The sequence below is a fragment of the Oncorhynchus masou genome, unplaced genomic scaffold (genome assembly GCF_036934945.1).
Source record: "Oncorhynchus masou masou isolate Uvic2021 unplaced genomic scaffold, UVic_Omas_1.1 unplaced_scaffold_7518, whole genome shotgun sequence".
NCBI lineage: Eukaryota > Metazoa > Chordata > Actinopteri > Salmoniformes > Salmonidae > Oncorhynchus > Oncorhynchus masou.
The window spans coordinates 1-14,657 of record NW_027013980.1 but is presented as its reverse complement, the minus strand read 5'-3'; the positions used below and the strand labels follow the sequence as shown (position 1 = coordinate 14,657).

General features: G+C 42.7%; 2 protein-coding genes across 2 annotated transcripts; both read right to left on the bottom strand.

The window, feature by feature from the left end:
• Positions 1 to 69: 69 nt before the first annotated feature.
• Positions 70 to 1,570, bottom strand: LOC135537336 (uncharacterized). The gene has a single exon (XM_064963535.1). It carries the CDS (start codon positions 1,483 to 1,485, stop codon positions 172 to 174), a length of 1,314 nt encoding a protein of 437 aa, XP_064819607.1. The 5' UTR covers positions 1,486 to 1,570; the 3' UTR covers positions 70 to 171.
• Positions 1,571 to 1,785: 215 nt separating this feature from the next.
• LOC135537337 (ewing's tumor-associated antigen 1-like) lies at positions 1,786 to 9,999 on the bottom strand. The gene is made up of 4 exons (XM_064963536.1): positions 9,942 to 9,999; positions 2,972 to 3,036; positions 2,480 to 2,589; positions 1,786 to 2,242 (listed from the first exon to the last, which is right to left on the bottom strand). The coding sequence occupies exons 1-4, from the start codon at positions 9,997 to 9,999 to the stop codon at positions 1,786 to 1,788; spliced, it is 690 nt and encodes a 229-aa protein (XP_064819608.1).
• Between the last annotated feature and the right edge of the window lie 4,658 nt (positions 10,000 to 14,657).

Sequence of the window (14,657 nt, the reverse complement as noted above, 5' to 3'; positions counted from 1 at the left end):
CCATCTATTTACCTCCTAACCTCTCAGAGCCCTGACCCAACAGCCATCTATTTACCTCCTAACCTCTCAGAGACCTGACCCAACAGCCATCTATTTACCTCTTAGGAGGTCAGGGCTCTGAGAGTTAGCATAATACTAGACTGACAAGTGGTGGATCATTGTTTTGCATTTTTATGGGGTAAAAAGCTCACCTTTGTTGCCGATGGCGGCCGAGTCCGACAGATGTCTCTTGAACGATGACGCATGATGGGAATTTGAGTTTGGGAGGGTTCTCGCAGACACTGTCCGTGGCATGACCGACTTTGAGTTCTCCGCTTCGAAGGTTCTAACGGCAAGGGATCCTAGGCCAAATGTTCCCCAGCCTGGAGCACCCTTCAGCTGGGTAAACTTGCCCAGACCCTCCCCGCTGCCTGGATGGCTCTGGGACGTGACTGTATGATGTCCGACCCAAACATTTCCTGCTTTCGTTGGAATGTTCCATCTCTGAAAGTGCACAGGAGTGCTGCTCCCATCTCCTGGTGCTGAGTTGGAGCGGCCGGACGTGCAGGTGGTTGACTGTTTACTGCTAGGACCACCTACAGCCCTATCCATAGTCATAGACCCCTCTCTCACTGAGTTGGAGCGGCCGGACGTGCAGGTGGTTAACTGTTTACTGCTAGGACCACCTACAGCCCTATCCATAGTCATAGACCCCTCTCTCACTGAGTTGGAGCGGCCGGACGTGCAGGTGGTTGACTGTTTACTGCTAGGACCACCTACAGCCCTATCCATAGTCATAGACCCCTCTCTCACTGAGTTGGAGCGGCCGGACGTGCAGGTGGTTGACTGTTTACTGCTAGGACCACCTACAGCCCTATCCATAGTCATAGACCCCTCTCTCACTGAGTTGGAGCGGCCGGACGTGCAGGTGGTTGACTGTTTACTGCTAGGACCACCTACAGCCCTATCCATAGTCATAGACCCCTCTCTCACTGAGTTGGAGCGGCCGGACGTGCAGGTGGTTGACTGTTTACTGCTAGGACCACCTACAGCCCTATCCATAGACATAGACCCCTCTCTTGTTGCAGCCAGAGGGCCGGATGGAGGAGCTTTTGGTTTGCTTTCTTGGAAGCGGACCTCGGTGGTGTCCGTGGTTACGGAGGCATCCTCGGACAGGGGCTGACTGTTGGAGATCCTCTCCACGTCGTCACACACCTGATACAGCAGTAAGTCATCGCCACCTTCGTCGTCGTTCCAAAGCGACTCGGAGTCAAACAGGGACTGGAGGTCCTCCTCTGAGAAGTCTTTGAAAGCGGAGTCTGGGGCTGTGGTTCCACGTGAGGTTGGAGTTGTGGCTGTGCTCACGCCATCAGCCTTCCCCTCTGCAGAGTCTCTACTGGGGCCCCTACTCCCCACAGCCGCAGACACGCCGGGCCTGGGTCTCTCAGGCTGGGCCTCTACAGCAGTGAGGAACGGTCTGAGTGCTTCTTTGGTTGTCGGAGCCATATTCACCTGGAAACAACGGTTGGGCTCCAGCAGGAAAGTCCTTCTGCTGTTGGGTTTAGGACAAGGCCCAGTGACGCCACCTCTGTTTGAGGTTGGAGGTGTGTGCTTGTCCCCTTCCAGACAGAGTGAGAGGGCAGGCTGATAGGATTAAGAGGTAATAGAGGAGGGTGGTAGGGTCTCCTCTGTATCTGTCAGCAGCTGTGTGTGGTCTCTGTCAGTGCTCAGAGTCAGTGAGCTGCTGGGTTTGGGGGCGGCGTTTTCAGCCCCTCAGGATTCTGGGTCATCTCCAACACGATAGGGTCACTGAAAGGTCATCATCCTCCCAGTCAAAGTCCTCGTCTTTCGCCACAGTCGTCGTGGCGTTCCACTGTTCCACTTCCTCTTTACCAGTACGAGCCGATGAACCAGACGTGCTTCCCCCGCCAGGCTTGACCTCCGACTCTTTGACGAGGTCATCGGCAGTGAATGGCTGACCCCAACTTGAACCTTGACCTCCTGAGAACAGGTGGAGGCGGTCGACCCTTGGCTGAGCCGTCCGGTGACTCGCTGCGTCGGCCCGTCGAACAGAGCGTTAAGCTCCGCCTCTACCTGCTGGGCTGATGAGGACATTGTCGTCGGGCCCTTGGGTTCCTCCCCGTAGCGGTTGTTGTTTATGGTATTGTGTGTGTGTTCCGCGCTCCTCTTCTCTCGGTCCTGCTGGTGCATGTTGATGTCAAACTGCCTGGCCAGCTGCATCAAGTCCTCCACTGAGCTTTTCCTGTAGAGAGGGAGAGGATGGAAGTGAGTGGATGAATGAACAAGGAAGGCATAATGAATATATTGGGGAACCTTTGAAGAAGCTAGTATAAGCACTATCAAAGTATCTGAACACAAGAATGATCTGATTAAGAGAACTACTGGAAAATACAAAACTATTGAATGAGAAATAAACCTTACATGTTAAATAAAGGTTTTCAACCTGTTTTACACAAGTGATTTGTACAAGTTCACTCACCGAGTGGATTTCTTCCTTGCTTTGGGCGGGCGTACCTCTGGGGTACATGGGACAGCACTGTCCCCAATCCACTGGAGCAGAGGACTATCCACAGAGACATGCTGGGCATCCTGGAGAAGAAGACATGGTTTACAACAGCTGGTTTGTGTGCTGTGACCAACCTAAAGCTCTAGGGGTACATTCAAGCCAGGGGGCCGTGACTTTCACCTCCAGTGCTTCAAGAAGAACCAGATTTAGAATGTCTCTTTGCATCCACTGAGACAAAGCAACACAGTAGAATGCAGTCTTTACATCTTAATATAGGGCGTTTATATCCACAGTGACACATGACTCAAAAACCCGTGGGAGCTGCAGGGTGCCAGCATCTATTCATTCATCTTATTTAACTAGGCAAGTTAGTTAAGAACAGATTCCCTATTTACAATGACGCCCAATCACGCCCATCTACCAACGGGCCTCAGTGACACGGGGGAACATGTTGTATACACTGACCTTAGGGGCGATCCGGTTGACAATGTCTGATATCTCAACAACTCTGGTGTTGCCGGGCCCTTCGCCTGGAGAATAAGGACAGCAACAGTTGTACTGATGGCACATATACATAATAACTCACAATCACTTTGGGCACAAAGGCCACACTAGCGAAACTGAGGCCTGTGTGGAGAAATGAAACACATGACCTCCTATCAACTGGCTTTGAGAAGAAGAACAAAAGACGGGTGGATTGGAGGATGACTCATGATGGTCTGATAGGTGAGGGAGAATGAGGAAGAGGAGAATGAAAACACAATGACCCCCTATCAACTGGCTTTGAGAAGAAGAAAACAAAAAGATTTGTTTTGAGGATGACTCGTGATGGTCTGATAGGTGTGAGGAGAATGAGGAAGAGGAGGAATGAAACACATGACCCCTACTATCAACTGGCTTTGAGAAGAAAGAACAAAAAGACGGGTGGATTGAGGATGACTCATGATGGTCTGATAGGTGTGGAGGAGAATGGAGGAAGAGGAAGAGGAGGAATGAAACACATGACCCCTATCAACTGGCTTTGAGAAGAACAAAAAGACGGTGGACTGAGGTGACTCATGATGGTCTGATAGGTGTGAGGAGAATGAGGAAGAGGAGGAATGAAACACATAGACTTCTGGTCAAAAAGACGGTGACTGGAGGATGACTCATGATGGTCCATTGACAGGGTGAGAGGAGAATGAGGAAGAGGAGGAATGAAGGACAACGTTATGCTGATGTTAAACCTAAAATCAGCCTTTGCTCATCAAGTGACTCAACAACATACCCACTTCTAGCAGGAGCAGGTGATGCCGGTCCCAGATGATGTCTTGTAAAAAATATCTCCATCGCTGGGGAATCAGCAGTGCTGTTTAAGCCTGTGTATCTGCCCCTCGTCGTTTTGGGGTCTCAGATCTGGTGGGAACGAGAAACTGTAAGGTCACTAGACTAAAATAGGTGAACAACAAAATGGGGTCTGCCTGGTCACGCATGAGTACAATAGGGAGAGGATCAGCGTGTGGACTAGGGCCAATGCATTGTTCAGTTATGCATGGAGCCATGTCATGGTGGAATGCTCTGTCACTAGAGGTTACTCAGTTATGCAGAGTCATGTCATGGTGGAATGCCTCTGTCACCAGAGTTTACTCAGTTATGAGAGTCATGGTGGAATGCCTCTGTCACCAGAGTGTCACTCAGGAAAAAAAAGTCTGTTTAGTTTAAAATACATTTTTAAATAATCACCACAGCACCTCCTCTTTTCTGGAAGATTATATATGTTATTTTAATTTAACAAGGCAAGTCAGTTTAAGAACAAATTATTATTTACAATAATGACGGCCGTAATTCGGCCAAACCCTAATGACGCTGGGCCAATTGTAAACCGCCTTATGGAACTCCTAATCATGGCTGGTTGTGGATACAGCCTGGAATCAAACCTGTAGTGACGCCTCTAGCACTGAAGATGCAGTGCCTAGACTACTAAACCACCAGGAGGCCCAAAATCTCATCTCACTGTATATAAGAATATGCATACATTAATAGTGTGTAAATAGTGTTATAATAGTGTAAATATTATTTTTGTTGTCTATTTGTGTCTTTCTAATATATAACTCTTATTATGTTTTATATTTGCATATAATGCCTCGTTCATAACTGTTTAGTACTTTGCAATTTATTTGTACTTAGGAAGAGTAGCTACTGCATTTACTGTAGTTAATTAAAGGTTCAAATTAAAACGCTAATGGGGATCCTAATAAACAAAACCAACGTTTTGGAACGTTCAGATAGAAATAGAACGAGGAATCACATCAGCTCTATACATTGCATTTCTATCTGCAACGTTGAAGAACGTTTGGCAACTGAACGTGGCCCTGGCTCGCTGTCTCTGCCCAGCTAATTAACGTTAGAGCCGTTTATCCCGCAAACCTACAAGAACGTTTGCCAAAGTTAGCTATTGAGTCTAGATGTTGTTAGCTACCCAACTAGCTGGTTAGCAATACCATTCCCGTGCACTTTTAGCAACCATCTTACCTTTAGACCGAGATGTGGTGACTTCCTGACAGAAGGTGAAGATTAAAAAGGTTTCTGACTTTTTACCCGATTTGTTTGTTCTCAGCCTTTTTTGTGAAATGTGGAACCATGACCTCCAGATTTCACTTAAGTCATTTGAGCCAGTGTTATGGTCGTGCTTTCTGGATTTGGCATATTTCGCCGTCAGTTTTCTTGTTCATCATTTGACTTGACCATTTAAACGCAAATTGAATCGTTTGTCATTATCCGATTAAGCTATCTTCGTGGGTAAAGTGTGCCGTGTTTAGAGGTTCCAGCATGTACGCCGCCATGATGTTGTGTGACGTCACGCCAAAACGCATAAACCCGATTGGTTAATAGCGCCTTACCCGCTCCCTCTGCAAAAGTGAAGTTGCCCCCAGACACTGAACTGAGATCAGTTTCGATTTCATTCACTTTTGTAACATAAGAGTTGGTGGCAACTAGATGTTTACTAGTTGTATTTATAAGTGATGCTGAAATATAGTTAGAACACGGCCTGCTTTGTTTATCAGGACGTTTTGAAGCCTATTTGCAATAGTCCATAAGTGTATTAAATACATTAAACCTAAGTTTATTTGCAATAGTCCATATGTATTAAATACATTAAATCTAAGTGTATTTGCAATAGTCCATATGTATTAAATACATTATATCAAAGTTTATTTGCAATAGTCCATATGTATTAAATACATTAAACCTAAGTTTATTTGTAATAGTCCGTATGTATTAAATACATTAAATCTAAGTTTATTTGCAATAGTCCATATGTATTAAATACATTAAATCTAAGTTTATTTGCAATAGTCCATATGTATTAAATACATTAAATCTAAGTTTATTTGCAATAGTCCATATGTATTAAATACATTAAATCAAAGTTTATTTGATATAGTCCATATGTATTAAATACATCAAATCAAAGTTTATTTGTCATGTGCGCCGAATCCAACAGGTGTAGACCTTACAGTGAAATGCTGAATACAACAGGTGTAGACCTTACAGTGAAATGCTGAATAAACAGGTGCAGACCTTACAGTGAAATGCTGAATACAACAGGTGTAGACATTACAGTGAAATGCTGAATACAACAGGTGAGACCTTACAGGAATGCTGAATACAACAGGTGCAGTAGACCTTATAGTGAAATGCTGAATACAACAGGTGTAGTAGACCTACAGTGAAATGCTGAATACAAACAGGTAGACATTACAGTGAAATGCTGAATACAACAGGTGCAGGTAGACCTAGAGTGAAAATGCTGAATACAACAGGTGTAGTAGACCTTATAGTGAAATGCTGAATACAACAGGTGTAGACATTACAGTGAAATGCTGAACACAACAGGTGCAGACCTCACAGTGAAATGCCGAATACAAATAGGTGTAGTAGACCTTATAGTGAAAATGCTGAATACAAATAGGTGTAGTAGACCTTACAGTGAAAATGCTGAATACAACAGGTGTAGTAGACCTTATAGTGAAATGCTGAATACAACAGGTGCAGACATTACAGTGAAATGCTGAATACAACAGGTGTAGACCTTACAGTGAAATGCTGAATACAACAGGTGTAGTAGACCTTATAGTGAAATGCTGAATACAACAGGGTGGACCTACAGTGAAATGCTGAATACAACAGGTGTAGTAGACCTTATAGTGAAATGCTGAATACAACAGGTGTAGACATTACAGTGAAATGCTGAATACAACAGGTGTAGACCTTACAGTGAAATGCTGAATACAACAGGTGTAGTAGACCTTATAGTGAAATGCTGAATACAACAGGTGTAGTAGACCTTACAGTGAAATGCTGAATACAACAGGTGTAGTAGACCTTATAGTGAAATGCTGAATACAACAGGTGTAGACATTACAGTGAAATGCTGAATACAACAGGTGTAGACCTTACAGTGAAATGCTGAATACAACAGGTGTAGTAGACCTTATAGTGAAATGCTGAATACAACAGGTGTAGTAGACCTTACAGTGAAATGCTGAATACAACAGGTGTAGTAGACCTTATAGTGAAATGCTGAATACAACAGGTGTAGACATTACAGTGAAATGCTGAATACAACAGGTGTAGACCTTACAGTGAAATGCTGAATACAACAGGTGTAGTAGAACTTACAGTGAAATGCTGAATTACAACAGGTGTAGTAGAACTTACAGTGAACTGCTGAATACAACAGGTGTAGTAGACCTTACAGTGAAATGCTGAATACAACAGGTGTAGTAGACCTTACAGTGAAATGCTGAATACAACAGGTGTAGACATTACAGTGAAATGCTGAATACAACAGGTGTAGGTAGACCTTACAGTGAAATGCTGAATACAACAGGTGTAGTAGACCTTATAGTGAAATGCTGAATACAACAGGTGTAGACATTACAGTGAAATGCTGAATACAACAGGTGTAGACCTTACAGTGAAATGCTGAATACAACAGGTGTAGTAGAACTTACAGTGAAATGCTGAATTACAACAGGTGTAGTAGACCTTACAGTGAAATGCTGAATACAACAAGTGTAGACCTTACAGTGAAATGCTGAATACAACAGGTGTAGACCTTACAGTGAAATGCTGAATACAACAGGTGTAGTAGACCTTACAGTGAAATGCTGAATACAACAGGTGTAGACATTACAGTGAAATGCTGAATACAACAGGTGTAGACCTTACAGTGAAATGCTGAATACAACAGGTGTAGGTAGACCTTACAGTGAAATGCTGAATACAACAGGTGTAGACATTACAGTGAAATGCTGAATACAACAGGTGTAGTAGACCTTACAGTGAAATGCTGAATACAACAGGTGTAGTAGACCTTACAGTGAAATGCTGAATACAACAGGTGTAGTAGACCTTACAGTGAAATGCTGAATACAACAGGTGTAGTAGACCTTACAGTAAAATGCTGAATACAACAGGTGTAGTAGACCTTACAGTAAAATGCTGAATACAACAGGTGTAGTAGACCTTACAGTAAAATGCTGAATACAACAGGTGTAGTAGACCTTACAGTGAAATGCTTACTTACAGGCTCCAACCAATGGTGCAAAAAATGTATTAGCTGAACAATAGGTTATTAAAGAAATAAAAACAACAGTAAAAACAATATCAAGGCTATTTGCAGTAGAGAGGCTACATACAGTAGAGAGGCTACATACAGTAGAGAGGCTACATACAGTAGAGAGGCTACATACAGTAGAGAGGCTACATACAGTAGAGAGGCTATATACCGTAGAGAGGCTACATACAGTAGAGAGGCTACATACAGTAGAGAGGCTACATATAGACACCGGTTAGTCAGGCTGATTGAGGTAGTATGTACATGTAGATATGGTTAAAGTGACTGTGCATATATGATGAACAGAGAGTAGCAGCAGCGTAAAAGAGTGGTTGGCTGGTGGTGGGTGGTGGAACACAATGCAGATAGCCTGGTTGGCCAATGTGCGGGAGCACTGGTTGGTCAGGCCAATTGAGGTAGTATGTACATATGTACATGAATGTATATTTAAAGTGACTGTGCATATATGATAAACAGGGAATAGCAGCAGCGTAAAAGAGGGGTTGGGGGAGGCACACAATGCAAATAGTCCGGGTAACCATTTGATGACCTGTTCAGGAGTCTTATGGCTTGGGGGTAAAAACTGTTGAGAAGCCTTTTTGTCCTAGACTTGGCATTCAGGTACCGTTTGCCGCGGTAGTAGAGAGAACAGTCTATGACTGGGGTCTTTGACAATTTTTAGGCCTTCCTCTGACACCGCCTGGTGTAGAAGTCCTGGATGGCAGGTAGCTTTGCCCCAGTGATGTACTGGGCCGCATTTACCTACCTTCAGTGACTGCGGTCGGAGGCTGCTAAATTGCCATACTCAGGCAGTGATGCAACCACTCGATATTGCAGCTGTAGAAGCTGAGGATCTCAGGACTCATGCCAAATCTTTTTAGATTCCTGAGGGGAATAGGTTTTGTCGTGCCCTCTTCACGACTGTCTTGGTGTGTTTGGACCATTCTAGTTTGTTGGTGATGTGGACACCAAGGAACTTGAAGCTCTCAACCTGCTCCACTACAGCCCCGCGATGAGAATGGGGGCGATCCCGGTCCTCCTTTTCCTGTAGTCCACAATCATCTCCGTAGTCTTGGTTACGTTGAGGGACAGGTTGTTATTCTGGCACCACCCTGTCAGGTCTCTGACCTCCTCCCTATAGGCTGTCTCGTCAGAAGTTGTGTCATCTGCAAACTTAATGATGATGTTGGAGTCGTACCGGGCCATACAGTCGTGGGTGAACAGGGAGTACAGGAGGGGACTGAGCACGCACCCCTGTGGGGATCCATTGATGAGGATCAGCGTGACAGATGTGTTGTTAACTACCCTCACCACCTGGGGACGGCCCGTCAGGGAAGTCCAGGATCCAGTTGCAGAGGGAGGTGTTTAGTCCCATGGTCCTTAGCTTGGTGATGAGCTTTGAGGGCACTATGGTGTTGTACCTGAGCTGTAGTCAATGAACAGCATTCTCACAAAGGTGTTCCTTTTGTCCAGGTGGGAAAGGACAAAAAGTGCAATAGAGATTGCATCATCTGTGAATCTGTTAGGCGGTATGCAAATTGGAGGGATCTAGGTTTCTGGTGGTGTTGATGTGAGCCATTACCAGCCTTTCAAAGCACTTCACGCCGACGGACCTTGTCTGTAGTCATTTAGGCAGGTTGCTTTTGTGTTCTTGGGCACAGGGACTATGGTGGTCTGCTTGAAACATGTTGGTATTAAAGACTCAATCAGGGACATGTTGAAAATGTCAGTGAAGACACCTGCCAGTTGGTCAGCACATGCCTGGAGCACACGTCCCTGGTAATCCTTCTGGCCCCGCAGCCTTGTGTATGTTGGCCTGTTTAAAGGTCTTACTCAAGTCGGCCATGGAGAGCGTGATCACACAGTCGTCCGGAACAGCTGATGCTCTCATGCATGCCTCAGTGTTGCTTTACCTCGGCGATCATAGAAGTGATTTATTCGTTTGGTAGGCTCGTGTCATCAAGCAGCTCGGCGCTGTGCTTCCCCTTTATACTCTGTAATAGTTTGCAAGCCCTGCCACATAAGACGAGCAGAGTAGTAGGATTCAATCTTAGCCCTGTATTGACGTTTTGCCTGTTCACCATCTCACCAGAGCCTTCAAAATAATAACGGCATTTTAAAACAGATGGAAAGTTCAGAGGATACATAAAATATCCTAGGAACAAAACAAGCCTGTATATATGCAATCAGCCATAGGTGAAACTTTACACTGCCTGGCTCTTTAAAGTGATGACTCAACTGCTCTTTAAAAAGCATTTCGCTATTATCAAGCATTTCGCTACACCATTGAAACATCTGCTAACCATGTGTATGTGACAAATAAAATTAGATTTGATTTAAAGTGATAACTCAACCAAATGCCTCATTTACTTTTCTGGCACTTAAGCTGACTGTCCTACATTGTCATCAGCTTTAGAAGTGATACCCACTCATCTGTACCCAACCCTCTGGATACATTATTCTGGCCCATCCACAAAACGCCCTTAATCATTAGGGATCTAAAAGGCGATACTGACTTCAGATCAGCTCTCCTACCTGGAGAGGCTTTGTGGATACGGGCCCAGGGCCGTTTGCTCTGAATCTCTATGCAAACATGGTGGTAATGTGTCACTTCCCTCATCACACTGATGTGGAGGCATGATCCTTTCCTGGCCGTACTGAGGTCCAACACTAACTGTTAAGGTCACACACTCTTTAGACCGATTGTGTGTGTGTGTGTGTGTGTGTGTGTGTGTGTGTGTGTGTGTGTGTGTGTGTGTGTGTGTGTGTGTGTGTGTGTGTGTGTGTGTGTGTGTGTGTGGTGGTGTATCAGAGGGGTTGGTAGAGATGAAGACCATTCTCCATCTCTGGATTGGTAAAGTATTCTTCTAGATCCAGGTTAGATAAGTCTGGAGTGTATGTAAACGCTGTTAGGAAAAATCTACATGGATAAATATTGTATTAGCCAAAACTTGACCTAAATGAACCTAAAATCAATTTTTCGAGGGGTATTTTCTTTCCAGGTTTATTATCAAGAGAGATCTAAGGTTGATATATACTGCATTAGATCATTCAGTATAGTAGCCTAACCTGTGTCTTCAGCAGATATAGTTGGGTTATAGTTGGGCTAGATTTAGAGTCAGGTCAGATATAGTTGACTTAGGTTTATGTTCAGATATAGTTGGGCTAGATTTAGAGTCAGGGTCAGATATAGTTGGGTTAGGTTTATTTTCAGATATAGTTGGGTTAGGTTTATGTTCAGATATAGTTGGGTTAGGTTTAGGGTCAGATATAGTTGGGTTAAGTTTATGTTCAGATATAGTTGGGTTAGGTTGAGGGACAAAAATAGTTGGGTTAGGTTTAAGGTCGATATAGTTGGGTTATGTTCAGGTATAATTGGGTTAGTTTTAGGATCAGATATAGTTGGGTTAGGTTTAGGGTCAGATATAGTTGGGTTAGGTTTATGTTCAGATATAGTTGGGTTAGGTTTAGGGACAAAAATAGTTGGGTTAGGTTTAAGGTCGATATAGTTGGGTTAGGGTTGGGTCAGATATAGTTGGGTTAGGGTCAGATATATTTGGGTTAGGTCTAGGGTCAGATATAGTTGGGTTAAGTCTAGGGTCAGATACAGTTGGGTTAGGTCTAGGGTCAGATATAGTTGGGTTAGGGTCAGATATAGTTTGGTTCGGGTCAGATATAGTTGTGTTAGGGCCAGATATAATTTTGTTCGGGTCAGAAATATTTGGGTTAGGGTCAGATATGGTTGGGTTAGGGTCAGATATATTTGGGTTAGGGTCAGATATAGTTTGCTTAGGTTTAGATATAGTTGGGTTAGGTTTAGGGTCAGATATAGTTGGGTTTGGGTCAGATACAGTTAGGTTAGGGTCAGATATTTGGGTTAGGCCTCGGGTCAGATATAGTTGGGTTAGGGTCAGATATATTTGCGTTAGGGTCAGATATAGTTTGCTTAGGTTTAGGGTCAGATATAGTTGGGTTAGGGTTAGGACCAGATATAGTTGGGTTATGGTCAGATATAGTTGGGTTAGGGTCAGATATAGTTGGGTTAGGGTTAGGACCAGATATAGTTGTGTTAGGGTCAGATATAGTTGGGTTAGGGTCAGATATAGTTGGGTTAGGGTTGGGGTCAGATATAGTTGGGTTAGGGTCAGATATGGTTGGGTTAGGGTCAGATATAGTTGAGTTAGTGTTAGGGTTTGATATAGTTGGATTAGGGTCAGATATATTTGGATTAGGACCAGATATAGTTGTGTTAGGTTCAGATATAGTTGGGTTAGGGTCAGATATAGATGGGTTAGAGTCAGATATAGTTGAGTTAGGACCAGATATAGTTGGGTTAGGACCAGATATAGTTGTGTTAGGTTCAGATATAGTTGGGTTAGGGTCAGATATAGTTGTGTTAGGTTCAGATATAGATGGGTTAGGGTCAGATATAGTTGGGTTATGGTCTGATATAGTTGGGTTAGGGTCAGATATAGTTGTGTTAGGTTCAGATATAGTTGGGTTAGGGTCAGATATAGATGGGTTAGAGTCAGATATAGTTGAGTTAGGGTTAGGGTCAGATATAGTTGAGTTAGGGTTAGGGTCAGATATAGTTGAGTTAGGGTCAGATATAGTTGGATTAGGGTTAGGACCAGATACAGTTGGGTTAGGGTCAAATATAGTTGGGTTAGGTTTAGTGTTAAGGTCAGATATAGTTGGGTTAGGGTTAGGACAAGATATAGTTGGGTTAGGGTTAGGACCAGATATAGTTGGGTTAGTGTCAAATATAGTTGGGTTAGGTTTAGTGTTAGGGTCAGATATAGTTGGGTTAGGGTTAGGACCAGATATAGTTGGGTTAGGGTCAGATATAGTTGGGTTTAGCGTCAGATATAGTTGGGTTAGGGTCAGATATAGTTGGGTTAGGGTCAGATATAGTTGGGTTAGGGTTATTTGGTTCATCCCTATGAGCTATGAACTATTTTAAGCTGTCCTCATTTAGCAGGACACACACACACGCACGCACGCACGCACGCACACACACACACACACACACACACTAGGCAGTGTTCATCAAAGTGTCCACCAAGCCTTCATCCACCACTCACTATTACTGATGACATTATAGGTTGGTCACGTACGTACAGTAGCAGCGCACAGTAGTAGTGCTGTGGCTGCTGTATCAACCCCTGATAAATCACAATAAAACATGATTAATACCCCACCAAATGAGTGCCCAGGCCTTTATTACTCCTGTACGAGCAAAGAAAAATACTTGTCAGCAAAGAGGGGATAAAAGAGCCCCCTTTCCCGCCCCTGTCGATAACACCCCCACCCCAAAACACATTCCCCGCTGCCGTGGTCATGTGTAACATATTTCAGTTAATCGTGTTTTGAAACACAATGGAAGGCAAATGTTTGAAATCTTGTCGCAGGAGGTTGTAGGGCATTTATCTCTGTTATCGTAGGTGACCCTAAGATAGAATTACTGTCTGGCTGCAACAGGTTCAGAGACAAAGGATGCATCCCAATGTAGTGCCGTGCTATTGACCCAGGGCCCATTACCTATATATATATATAGATATATATATCAAGTTTAATAGATATACAGTACAAGATTATCTGATATACTGTATATATATATATATCAAGTTTAATAGATATACAGTACAAGATTATCTGATATACTGTATATATATAACAAGTTTAACAGATATACAGTACAAGATTATCTGATATACTGTATATATATATATATATATATATATATATCAAGTTTAATAGATATACAGTACAAGATTATCTGATATACTGTATATATATATATATATATATATATATATATATATAGATATCAAGTTTAATAGATATACAGTACAAGATTATCTGATATACTGTATATATATATATATATCAAGTTTAATAGATATACAGTACAAGATTATCTGATATACTGTATATATATATATATATATATATATATAGATATCAAGTTTAATAGATATACAGTACAAGATTATCTGATATATATATATATATATATATATATATATTGTAAGGGTTTTCCTGTGGTGAAGTAGAGGAGGACCAAAACGCGGCGTGGTTATATTGATTCATGTTTAATTAAAACAGATAAACATGAACACTACAAAACAACAAACGTGGAAAACCAAAAACAGCCCTATCTGGTGCAAAACACAGAGACAGGAACAATCACCCACAAACACACAGTGAAACCCAGGCTACCTAAATATGGTTCCCAATCAGAGACAATGACTAACACCTGCCTCTGATTGAGAACCATATCAGGCCTAACATAGAAATGGACAAACCAGACACATAACATAGAATGCCCACCCAGCTCACGTACTGACCAACACTAAAACAAGGAAAACACACAAACGATGGTCAGAACGTGACATATATCAAGTTTAATAGATATACAGTACAAGATTATCTGATATACTGTATATATATATATATATATATATATATATATATATATATATATATATATATATATATAGATATATATATCAAGTTTAATAGATATACAGTACAAGATTATCTGAT